The sequence below is a fragment of the Urocampus carinirostris genome, chromosome 7 (genome assembly GCF_059441175.1).
Source record: "Urocampus carinirostris isolate Australia breed hairy pipefish chromosome 7, RoL_Ucar_1.0, whole genome shotgun sequence".
NCBI lineage: Eukaryota > Metazoa > Chordata > Actinopteri > Syngnathiformes > Syngnathidae > Urocampus > Urocampus carinirostris.
In genome coordinates this window covers 657,407-670,815 of record NC_142355.1, presented here as the reverse complement: position 1 = coordinate 670,815, position 13,409 = coordinate 657,407, and the positions used below count along the sequence as shown (strand labels likewise).

The window sequence follows — 13,409 nt, the reverse complement described above, 5'->3', positions numbered from 1 at the left end:
CTTTTTAGAGAAGCGGCTTTTTCGGCTCAATTCGTTCAAAAGAGCCGGCTCTCCAACGGCTCACTCGCTTTGATGCGTTCTATTACGAATTATTATTGTTGTATAAAGAAGTTAAGAAAAAAAGGAAGTATATAAGGAGAAACTGAAAAAAGACAGGTTTGTGGTTATCCCTTGAATCAGTATATTACCAACAATAATTGAATGCAGAAAATGAATTCATCATTTGAATAAGAAAATTCTACTTCCTTCTATTTGCACGTATTTTTTCCTTCTACAGTGAAGGTCCAAGCGACTTCATTTTGGAACTTTTTTTATAATAAACCTCATTCGTGTCGAGCAACTCAGGATCTCACGACAAAATGTTCATGAAAAATATATATGATAACGGAACACATTTACAATATAACATGTTAAACGACATCAATAAACCTGTTTGAAATAAAGAATATGGTGTAAGATGATTTTGTATTTTGTAAGGGAAAATACAACATTTTGTCAGGGCATGGAGCCCTGGAGCGCCACAGCTATGCTTTCACGTCGTTCTTTCACGGTTTACTGCGCGTTATTTTTCTCATTCGTGTTCAGGAAAGTTTCGCGTTCCTAAAAGTCTGTACCGAAATGCATATTGCACAATCAAAATATAGAAGCGATTACAGTTCAGGCTATCTCTTGCAATCAATCTGCCGCTTATGCTCGAGCAAACATGAACAAAATAAAAAGGTGACGGAAGAAAGCTATTAGGATTTTGCAGAATGCCGGTGAGAAAGCACAAACAACACGTTCAAGGTTTCTTCATTTTTCTCATATTGAGGTTTTTGAGTTTTTCCTTGCCCTCCTGTTGGTTTTAGATCAGGGGATGGTGTCATCATAGTCTGTAGTTTGCAATCATCTGTGGTCTGTGCAGCCCTTTGAGACTCCTTGTGATCAAGGGCCAAACAAATAAACAGGACTTGACCCATACCCATGTTGAGGTTTTTGAGTTTTTCCTTGCCCTCATGTAGGTTTTAGATCAGGGGATGCTGTCATAATAGTCTGTGGTCTGTGCAGCCTTTTGAGACTCTTTGTGATGAAGGGCGTGACAATTAAACATGACTTGACTTGAGGTTTTTGAGTGTTTCCTTGCCCTCATGTAGGTTTTAGATCAGGAGATGCTGTCATAACGGTCTGTAGTTTGCAATAATCTGTGGTCTGTGCAGCCCTTTGAGACTCTTTGGGATTAAGGGCCAAACAAATAAACAGGACTTGACTTGACGATGTAGTGAAACTTAAATCCCAGCTAGTCAAGAGCAGACAGTCATCACCTCAGGGAATCCACAACTTCAAGGTCCAATATGGCCGCACGACATCGAAAAGCCATCTGAATTCATTGAGGGAAGGATTTTGATCGGGGGTTTCAGAGACGGCGCACCCCTGAGGACAGCTGAGGTGCCCGCCAACCCACCTTGCAGGTGCTGGGTCATTGTGATTTTCTAGGTTTTTTTGTGGTTGACCAAGTAAATTTAACGCTACTTCCAACCATGAAAATTGTAACAGCAAAGTAATAAAAAAGTGGTTATTTTCAGGGTTTCCTATACCTTTTTTTGGAGGCAAATTTTTTAATTTCTTCAGTACTTTTTAATAAAAGAAATCAGTTGACAACATCAAAGCGTAGAACTACGGATGGATTCATGGCAGACTCCTTTGTGTCAATGGCGATGAGAGCGGCGTCGGTGTCATTTTTAAGCAGACTCGTTTTACTTTTCTCCATTGAATGCGTTGTTAAGTAACTCTTCAAACCTTGAAAACTCAACATTAAAATTCAAGCATTTTCAGGGATGTCAATCACCCGTATTTTGAAAATGGTCAGAGACCCCCGATTGAGATGACATCCTTAACAATGTCCTTGACTTACATCCGTTTAAAAAAAAAATCCTACACTATACATATCTGTTGTTTCTTTGGATAGATTATATTATAGGGGTCACTAGCGCCACCATTGCAAGTTTGAAATTTTCGGGTGGCATTAGCTCAGGAGGTAGGAGCGCTCGTCTTGGGATCAAGAGGTCCCAGGTTTGATTTCTGGCTCTCTTGTGTTATATGTCAAAGTGCCCCCAATAAGCAGGCGCCTTGCATGGCTGCATGGCCGCTATTGGTGTGTGAGTGTGTGAATGGGTAAGTGTGAAGCACATTGTAAAGCGCTTTGGGAGGTCTTCATTGACTTGAAAAGTGCTACAGAAATGCAGACCATTTGCCATTTCGAATACATCTTCTCTGCCATGAGAAAACCGAACAGGAGTAGTCACCCGTATAAACTTCTCCCTTTGGGGGCCTGTTTAAGTATCGTATTATTGCGTGCAAATAGAGGCCAATTATCTTTTGGTCATAAACAACTGTGCCTTGATAAAAAAGCCACAAAACAAACTACAAAGGGCCGTCCTGGCGCTCACCTATGTAGAGCGAGGAGTCTTTCTTCTTGACGTGGTCGTCGATGTAGGAGACCCCGAGGGGCTGCACGGGCGTGGCCCCGACCCCCAGTAGCACCTGGGCCCCGATCAGCAGCAGATACATCATGTTGGTATCGGTCCTGTTGGCGCAAGCCGCCTCCTCGGCCGCATGGACCTCGCGCCCGCTGGCGTTGGAGCAAACGTCCCGGCCCAGGTCGGAACGCCGGGCGTCGCCGATCTCGTACTGGTGGGTGAGGAACTCGGGCAGGGCGGAGAGGAGGGCGCCCAGCGCCATGACCACGCCCCCGCAGCCGATCAGCCGGGGCCGGTGAGCCCTGGCGCCGAAATAGCTGACGAACAGGATGAGGGCCAGGTTGCCGATCTCGAAGCTGCTGGCGATCACGCCCACGTCGGCGCTCTGGAGGTTGAAGCGCCGCTCCAGAGTGGTCAGCACGCTCACCTGACGATCACACAATAGCGCTTAGGACAATTTTCCACCATCGAGAACCTCGTCTAGATCCTACTCCGGTTTTTCTAGGACGCCATCGAAATAGATAACCTTTTGACCTCCTTTGATGGAAAATTCTAATTTGGGAGGACCAGGAGACCCTCTGTCATACTTGAGTGCTCCATGTGGCCGTATTGTGTAGTGCAACAAGTAAAAATGGCCAACCACTCATTGATTTCTAATTGGAATGAGAAATCATTGACATGATCAGTGTTTTTAAACCAGGCTCCAGGTCGCCCCTGAGAGCAGCTGAGAAGCCCGCGGACCGGTTTGGAAAACCGTGCCCCTGGCATTGTGATTTTCTAGGAAAAACAAAACCATGAACAAAACGCAATAGTACGATCTTCGAATACAATCGAAAGAAGGAGGCCACAGAGATCATCAAGTAATTAGAACTACTGAGTTATGTTAACAACATCCAGTTCCAACGGAACAAAACATGAAAGGAAAAAGACAAGAAACATTCCCACGAGCACATACTATTTGTTCTATGTGGAGCTGTTCCCATCAATAATCTTTTGTGTCAAGGGGCTTTTCTAAACCGATATGAATTCTGCCTGAAAAACTGGCTACGTCCCACGGAAAGGGCCCTGTAGGCGTTGGGTAGTAATGGAGTTCAATACGCAAGACAAAAAGAAAAAAAAAGAAAGTACTGTGGGTATAAAATGGGCATTCAATCTTTCATTCTTAGAGAGCGCTGATCTTTTTGACTGAAGAATTATTATTTTGTCACTTTTATTTTATCGTTTTCCATTTTACTGGGATTTCTCTTTTAACTTGAAATCGGTCCAGTTGTACAAATTTAAAATGATTTGTATTTTACAAAAATGGTTTGTAGTTCTGTAAATAATTTATATTTCATGTGTTTTGTGTCCTGCAAAACATACTAGATTAATGATTTCTAAAGAATTTGGTGCATCGAGTTTTATCATTATTGATAATATATCATTTAAAAAAACAAACAAAAATTGAAAAGCCGAACCAAAAGAGCGTGTTTTATAAATAGAGTTGTCCTCTTGAGTGAGACCAGTAGGGGACGATGACGCTTGACGACGCCATAATGGCAAGCCACCAGACCAGGCGTGTTGGCGCCATTTTAATGCACTTTTTAGAAAAAATGTCTTTATTTATGGCGTGCTCAATAGGGTCAAACTGCAGAGAAACATGGCAATGGCAACAATTTCCAGCATTTTCAAGCACTTCACCCAAAATTCAAGCATTTTCCTGACCCTGAAAACACAACATTAAAATGGCAGCTTTTTCAAGGATTTCAAACACCCGTACGAACCCTGAGCGACGTCTAGTGATGAAATATGACGCACTGTCCCTTGAAATGGGAGATGTTTTTCTCCATGATTGAATTTCCTTTGATTTGTGGCACAAATGGACATCAGAGACGACTTCCAGTCCCGTCTCGGCGCCCAAATTCGATTAAAAAGCATTTTCATCTTAGCTGGAGGAACTAATGAGCATGTGCCTCGTTCCACTCTAGTACACGCCTGCTTCCCATTACTCGGAGAAAGGAGCAATCGTTAAGTCCAAAAGCGATCCGCTTTAGGGAGATTTTCCCTGGTCCCGCGTATGAAAACATTTCTCAGGCTATTTTCCCGCCCTTCCCGAACGGGATCGGAATCTCTCTTTTCCATTTTCCCAGCGACGGCGGAGACCAGAATAAATATCCACTTTGTTTGCGGTTCTGGAGCTTTTTTTTCCACTACGCCCGGTTCTTCCCATCCGATGCCAACGCTTATTTTTAGTGATTTTGGATCGCTCGCGTTTGGCTAGAAGGTCAGAGAATGACCTTGAACCACGTAGAAATCAAACGTTACATTAAGTTAGCTTCGCAGATTGAACAAAAAAAAAAATTTAACAACCGTATAGGCGGTGTCTGAAACTTGTGACAAAAAGTTACTAGACTCTGAAAAGTTGCCTGCCGCATTTTTCACAACTTGAAACACAATAAGACGACTCATCGCAAAAAAACCATTGTTGCAAAGTATTAAGGATTGATAATCCGAATATATAACAGAACAACACTTTAAAGTTAAGTTTATTATAAATGTACTTCTAACATTCATTGCATGTATATGACATGGCTGTTTCCCATCTGCCATCAGTAGGTAACTGTATTGACTCTTCTTCATTCATGCAAGCCACGTGAACTCCTCTTTCCACGATGCTTTTAATGTACATTTGCATTTTGTAGCGTCATCCATTTTGTTAGCTTCTTTTGAATCTTTCTTCTGGGGCTGAGGTTTCGGCTCGATTTCTAACCACTTTACCATTTTTCTTGTATTCTCTGTGCGTCTACTTTGGAAACTGATATGCAAATGCATGACCTTATAAGGCTCGGGAAAGTCCGGAAGCACGAATTATTCGATGCGGGCTTCTGATTGGCTACCGAGTATGCAAATTGCCAAACGAACCGAAAATCCGAAATTTCCAAACCGAACGAAGATTTCGAAATTGGAATAAAGCAAACGTTTGATTTAAAAAAGATAAATAAATAAAAATTTTAAAAAAACGCGGAGACGTTTTGCAAGTTGTACGCCCGACGTAAAAGATGCACGCCCCGGGCGTCCGAGCAAAGTTATTTCAGACACTGCTATAGGTTGACTTCCAATTTACTAGTATTAAAAAAAACTTCTAAAATAAAAAAAATCTAGAAATCTCCCGCTATAATACAGTTTACTTTTCATGGTTTGGCTACTTTCTAGATATGCATCGTGCATTGTGATCATTTCAACATTCTTACCGCTTATTGTTTTGTGGCGGTACGGAAGTCATTTGTAAGAAAAAAAAATCATTAGAAAACGTTTATACAGTACCTTTATTTGTTACCAAGTGCTTAAGCTTGTTATAAGGGTTTGTTCATTGGTTTCAGTGTACAAACAAATATATCAATGTATAATATCCATCTATTATCTCCACCGCTTACCCTCAGTAGGGTCGCGGGAGCGCTGGAGCCCATCCCAGCTATCTTTAGGCAGTGGGCAGGGGACACCCTGAACCGGTTGCCAGACAGGCGCAGGCCCAATGTATAATAATTGTATAATAATTTTATCCTGTGGTGAGGGGGGCTCTCCTCTTGAGAGGTAAGATTTCTCCCACAGCGGTCCGCTGCGTGTCGTAAGAGGCGACGAAAGTGGAGGGAGCGAGGGGACCGGAGATCCTCTCCTCTCCATCTCTACTCCCTAAGAGACAGCAAGGCAAAGAAAGGGGGGCAAAAGACTGAAAGGTCTCGCAAACCCTAGTTATTGGGGTCAATAAATGTGAGAGGATGTGGAAGTAAAGCGACCGAGTGGAAGAAAGAGGAGATTGGAAGGATGATGACTAAAAGGGAGGTAGATAGATAATTGTAAAAAAGGAAAAAAAGGAACGACTTCATAGATTTTACCTCTCAAGGGTTTCATTTGGAACGCAACCTACCCCATAAACTAGGAATCGCTGTATTACAACTCATAAAATCCGCAATTCTATTCATTGTGAAATTGACAATAGAATGAAAGACGATGCATAAAAGATATTAGTAGAGCTGTCGTATTTTTGCTGTCATCCGAAGAAAATAATCTTCAAAAAAATTGGAACAGTTATTGAGAGTATTCTTTTTCTTAATGTGTTTCGTGGCTTATATATAACAAATATATCTTACGGCAAAAACTCAAAAATGATTCTCAAACTATTAGAATATTATGAAAAAGTATAGCAGGAAGCGATAAGTCCTAATTTGCAACTTTCAATATTTCAATTCATTGGTGATGAATGCAAGACATGTTGCTTTTAGAATTGCACGAGAGAAATTAACTTTCCTCCAATATTCTCACTTTCTCCGACCGCCCTTCAATTTAAAGCAATTCAAATCATTTGAATGCATGACGGCATCATTTCAACTCGGGCTGGATTGACCGGATAAACCACATGGTGGGATCATGACAAGGAACTTAAACGTTTAATCTGTTGGTGTTCTTCATGAAATTTCTCAACGTGAATAAGGACATAAAAAGGCAGGTATCCTGTTCATTGAGGCATCCTAATGATATCTTAAATTCGACATGCCTTATTTTATGAAATAGGACGACTTATTTGGTGGTGGTGACCATTCCCAGAGACACTCGTTTGACAAAGATGCACATCTCCCAAGCAACCAGTCACGTTCTTTGCTCGACCTGTGGGGCGTTCAAAACCAGACACACAGTGGAAACTTTCAAATCTTCAAAGAAAAAAGCTCTCCTGTCCGAACGAAGGCAAAATATCACGTCGATGGTGGTTTTTATGAAGGGATTGACATGGGATATCGGTTCCAATAGAGGATTCGGAGCACAACAGACGTGAGCGAGGGCACGCACTAAAAACGATGGACGCTGAACAGACGCTCGTGTCCGACATGGATAACGGAGGAGGAGGAAGGAAAAGGCCGGGGCCCGTTACGGAAAAGCTGAAAAGGGAGGGCCGTGTTTAGCGCGTTGCCTGGACACCAAATAAACCTCGCCCGGCCGGCCGCATCTCGTGACCTGGCTTGGAGAAGAAGCAGAGACCGACCTCAAAAAGCCCACGGCTCCCGATTCGAAGTCAAAAGTCAGACTCGCGTCCGCGTCTTATCGATGAGTCGACTAAGATCGATGCCAGGAACGACAATCTCCGTTATTCTGATATAACGGGGCATCTCACTTTGCACAATGTTGACTATTTTTGCACTTAACGCATATTGCACTAATACCATCCCCAAACTGTATGTAACGTCCTACATGCCCACATTTCTTGTGTAAATATTGTGTAAATTATAATCTTCTTTGTTCCTTTATATTCTGTAAATGATAACCTTATCTTCATTGTTTTCTTTTATCCTCACTGTTAAATGTGACACTGGAGTGCCACGTCCAATTTCGTTGTCACAATATGTTCAACCCCATATTGTAACAATGACAATAAAGGTAGATTCTATTCTATCTGATAATGCCGAGCAGCAGACGAGTACCGATGTAGTAAGTCTCGGGTACGACTCGGTTTCAGGGTCCTCCCGGTCTTGGGGCGGGCGCACTACCCCTAGGCCACCGGGCTCCTTTTTAGCTAAAGACGTAAAAAAAATGTTTTTACATATATCATAAAAGTATTCCAAGAAACAAAATTGGTGCGTTGCTGTAAGCTTGCCTAATTAAAAAACGTCCAACCGGTGCTAGCATGGCTTTAAATGGTCTGCATTTCTATAGCGCTTTTCAAGTCACTGAAGACCTCCCAAAGCGCTTTACAATGTGCTTCACACTTACCCATTCACACACACACTCACACACCAATAGGGAGTCAGCCATGCAAGGCGCCGACCTGCTGATTGGGGGCATTAGGGATTCAGTGTCTTGCCCAAGGACACTTTGACATATAACACGGAAGAGCCTGTAAGGTGGGCTAGGGTACTTCCCCAAAAAGTGTGCATCTCTAAACCTGATGGTATCACGTTCCTGTTTCAAATATTGGTACCGCCCAAAGGGGCGTTTCTTTATGTCTGTGTTCTGCCTAAATAAATGCAGTTTGGTGGGGGAAGGGCCCCCCAGAGTTGAGTTGGGAGCGCGACCAAGGAGATGGACGTAAGTTTCCTCCTCTTCTGGCCCCTCCCCTCTCCGACTGGCAGTGGTAAAAAAAAGTCGAACGCTTGGTGTATCTTTTCTAGCGTCAGCAACTTGTAAATAAATCTCCCACAACATGTAAGAGACTTAGACCCCACAAGCCAAGAATCGAACCTGCGCCCTCTTGATCCCAAGACGAACGCTCTACCTCCTGAACTAACCAAAGAGATCGTTTAATTCATTTACAATCGGCCTTTGTTGATTTATCTCTGCCGGGCCAAACAGGTCAAAGCCGTTCCATTGGCTAGCACCAGCGAGCTGTCGGCTGGCATCTGTCGGCTTTTATGGCGCCACTATCAGCCTTTAGTGAGAGCCACAATAACCGTCTTGCAGCCAGGAATTTTACCTCCAGATTTTAAAAAAAGTATTCATGTAAGTCAAGTCATATTTATTTGTTTGGCCCTTTATCACAAAAAGTCTCAAAGGGCTGTGTAGAACACAACAACAACAACAGAATAACTAGTAAAATACAACATCAGCTATATCAAATATTTTTGGAGGAACGGAAATATGTTAAGCAAAATATGGAAAAACTAAATGGGTAACTTTGGTTTACATAGAATCTAAATGCCAAATATGATTGTATAATAATATTGTAATGTATAGTTCATACTCAGGTAAAAAAACTATTTGGAGCTAGATCGCAAGCTAGAATAGTAAAAAAAAAAAAAAAAGATAAAATGTTAGCTCGATAGCATGCAAAAAAATGGAAAAAGCTACATAGCTAAAAAGCTAAAAACGTAGCCAGATAGCTACCTAAAAAAAAATGTTCGCTCGATAGCATGCATAAAAATGTACAAAGATAGCTAGCTAAAAAAGTAGCCAGATAGCTAGCTAAAAAAACTGCACATTTTTTGACTCATTCGCTTTATGAAACCCAATTATTGGATTAAAGTTTTTTTCTACCACTAGGAGGCAGTAAATATTACACACGGTCCCTTTAAAGACTAACGCTGCTCCAAATTTGACACTATTCTATTTATGCATTATTAGTTTTTAAACACTGACAGCAAGGGGACTGATATTTATTTACAGTAAAGGGTAAGTATTTTTTTTAACAAAATTATTAAAAAAAATTGTGTATCATTACCGTCTTTGAATTTTTGTGTCTTAGTGTATGTAAGAATTTATCGTCATACTTATTTTTAAATTTTTAAATTTATGAATCTTGAGTATCAATAACATTATTTTGGGGAATTATATTTGTACACAAGTTAGTTTTTTTTTCATAGTTTGGCAGGGTGCGACTTATACTCCAGTGAGACTCATCTGTGTTTTTTTTCCAGCACATCATTTCCAGGTAAAAGTTTCCCTTGTTTTTTCCACACTCGAACACAAGAGGACACTAGGTCTGTGTTGATCATTTCAAAATTCCCAGTGTTGCATTTCTGGGCTGGTGCGACTATTACTCCAGAAAATAGGGTCCATCGAAATCAACAAAAAATGAAAAGAAGAAGACACGGGGTATGTTTGTTGGAACGAAAACCAGCCCTCACGTCACAAAACATAAAAGACACAAGAACGCAGAAAACAAAGTCACGCCAGGATACATGTTCCAACACCAAGCAGCCCTCAAAAAGCAAAACATGAAAACAAGACAACGCAGGATGCGTTACAACACTAACTAGATCTAAAAGAACAAAACTTGAAGGGATGATGACACAAGATATGTTGGAACACCACCTACCTGAACAAAACACGGTAATAATACGACAGAAGACGTTTATGATAACGAACTAGATCCCACTGAACAAAAACATAAAAGACGACGCAAGATATATTGGAACGCCAACTAGCTCTAACTGAACAATACATGAAAGTAAAACAGGAGTGCCGTGACAGTTAGACCATAAAATCTAACGCAGGCAAAGTCACTCGGTGTAACTGAACAAAAAGTGAAAGGAGGACGACACAGGATACGTTAGAACACCAGCTACCAGAACAAAACACAGTAATAATACGACAGAAGACGCGTGTGATCACTAACTCGATCTCACTGAACAAAAACATAAAAGATGACGCAAGATATATTGCAACACTAACTAGCACTAACTGAACAATACATGAAAGTAGAACTGAGTTGACGGAACAATAACAGGAGTGCCCTGACGGTAAGACCATAACGCGGGCAAAGAACCTCGGTGTAACTGACCAAAACATGAAAGGAACAATCCAGAATATGTTGAGACGTTGACTCGATCTAACTGAAGAGAAAGTGGAAGAGAGACAACTGGGAACTTACTCCCCAGAACACATTGTGACATCACAGTTTTGAACCCATTCGAGAACTTCCACCAGACACACAAAACATAAAAGCCGACGCAAGATATATTGGTACACTAACTAGCTCTAACTGAACAATACATGAAAGTAAAACTGAGTTGACGGAACAATAACAGGAGTGCAGCGACGGTAAGAGGATAAAAGCTAACGCGGACAAAGTCACTGGCTGCCACTGAACAAAATGTGAAAGGAACAATCCAGAATGACACGTTGACTCTGTCTAACTGAAGAGAGAGAGAGAGAGACGACTGGGAACTCTCTCCCAAGAACTCATTGTGACATCACAGAACATAAAAGTACAGAAAGTACAGGACATGAAGGTCGTCCTTAATCTGGAGTCAACGGTTGAGCCGTTCATGCTAAAGGAGCCGGCTAATTGGAAGTGAATTCTAGGTGCCGTTTTGGCTGGAAGTGAAAAACGACAAATACGTTTGTGCTGGTTTTAAAGGGAAAAAAAAATCAAAAAGACTGCTTGCTAACGAAACGGTGGAAGTTTGAGGAAGCTAATTGCGCTAAGTGGCTGGCGCAAAGACCAAATAGGGCGCGGCCATCGCCGGTCCGGCGATAGATCCCCTCATCCAATTAGCGACGCTTAGCGTTAGCGCTCCTCATCCCCCGACCGCGTCCTCGCCGGCTAAAGACGTCAGAAGCTAAACACGCCAGCAGTATGACGCCGCTTCATGTCAAAATAATGAAGAAATACGTTGCTACAAATATATCACATCGAAAAAAAATCAATAAATTGCCCAATACCTAAATATATATTGATATATATAATAGATAGCAATTTAAGCATTTGTTATTCATGCATTTGGGTCTTTTTGTCATGCATTTTATCGTGGATTTGGTATTTTATTTGTTTCAATATTATTTTGTGCTGTTTTTTATAGAATATACCTAGAATAGATTAGAATCTACCTTTATTGTCATTGTTACAACATGGGTTGAATATATTGTGACAACAAAATTGGACGTGGCACTCCAGTTACACATTTTACAGTGAGGATAAAGAAAACAAAGAAGATAAAGGAACAAAGATGTTTGTACTGTAAGAAGATGTTTGTACTGTATCACGTATTTGTCGCATATTACGTTGTGTATTTTGTCATTTTGTATTTGTTTCAGTGTTTTTTTTGTCATACGTGCTGACGTGTAGTAATCATTTTCTGATGCATTTTTTCACCTATTTTGGTCGCGCATTTTATCGGTTGTTCCGATTGTTTTGCATCTTGTCGTGTATTTATTTTACGTGTATTTTGTCGGACATTTTTCCACCCATTTTTGTTTTTATTGTGTGTTCTGTCCTTAATTTTGTCATGCATTTGTTTGAGTATTTATTTTGTGACATATTTTGATGTGCATTTTATTTTGACAGGTATTTTATTATTGATTTTTGTGGTGGTGTATTTTGTCATTCGTGTTACGTATACCGTTGCGTATTTTTCCGTGTGTTTGTCGAGTATTTTGTCCTTTGTTACGTCGTGTACTCGTTGAGTATTTTGTTGTATATTTAGTCGAAATTATATGTTATTCAAATGAGGGGGCGGGTCCAATCGACTGAGCTTTTCACCTATTGGTCAATCCACGAGCGCACCTCGTTTATGACTTAAACTCAGAAGTGGGCAAACCTTTTGAGTTGGGGGAGGCCACAAAGAGACACTGGGGACAAGTATGGCGAAAAATGAACTATTTTTCGGTAGCAAATTTTCTAGCTCTTGTTTGTTTTTTTTGGTGGTTTTTCCAGCTGACTCGATTTATGGCGGAGGGAGCTACAAAAGGACACCGGGGACAAAACTAAAGGGTTGAATTTGGAATTATTTTTTCATAGTTTTCCCTTCTCTGCTTAGGCTAGTCTGGACCTATTGGGGTTATTGGGTTACATCACAACCCATAAAAGATAACTATTCTAAATCTGAAATACGTGCGGCTAACTTCCTGAGCTTAGCACGGTCGTTAACAATATACAAAAGCTCGTACTCATCAACGAAATATTTAAATCCGGTCGAAAAGATTTGGGTATGTCATTTTCAAAGGAAGAACTGCATAGGACATTTTTGTGTCTTCGTTGGAAGCGAGCTAAGCAAAGAAAAACAAGCCGTCGTAGAATAATGCTAAAAGGGTGCGCTAACCGCCCGAAGCTGCAGAGCGAGTTTGGTACGACCGAATCTTAGTGGAAGGGAGCATCCACTTTGCGTTTTCTCAAATATGTATCCAGTGAAAATAGGAGTTGTCCTCGAAAGACATTTGTGAGAAAGTTGTAGAACAAAATGCTGGAAACTGGAAAAGACAAACCTGTATTATTGTCACCGTATTTTGTCATGATGAAGAAAACAAACGACGGAGAATCAAAGTGACCAACTTGGAATTTATTTGCCCAGCCTTTTTTGGAGATTTTTGTGAACCTGTATTAGCAAGATGGCGGAGAAATATGTCAGCTCCCTTTGGGTAAGGCTCATGGAGTGTAAAATAAATTATTTCCCAACGTGCGTGTATTTTGTATTATGATAGGTGATGTACTTTAGCTTATTATCGAAAGCCATTTTTCTAATGAGGTATCTTTTTAACCACTGGGAAGGT

The 13,409-nt window shown here is 41.0% G+C and overlaps 1 protein-coding gene across 1 annotated transcript in view; it reads right to left on the bottom strand.

Moving 5' to 3' along the window:
* The window catches only part of LOC148362054 (solute carrier organic anion transporter family member 3A1-like), a 37,848-nt gene that overhangs the window by 21,385 nt on the left and 3,054 nt on the right, over positions 1 to 13,409 (bottom strand). Inside the window, exon 2 of the mRNA XM_088339479.1 lies at positions 2,427 to 2,883. Within this exon, the coding sequence (XP_088195605.1) occupies positions 2,427 to 2,883 (457 nt within the window). The remainder of the gene's footprint in view (positions 1 to 2,426; positions 2,884 to 13,409) is intronic.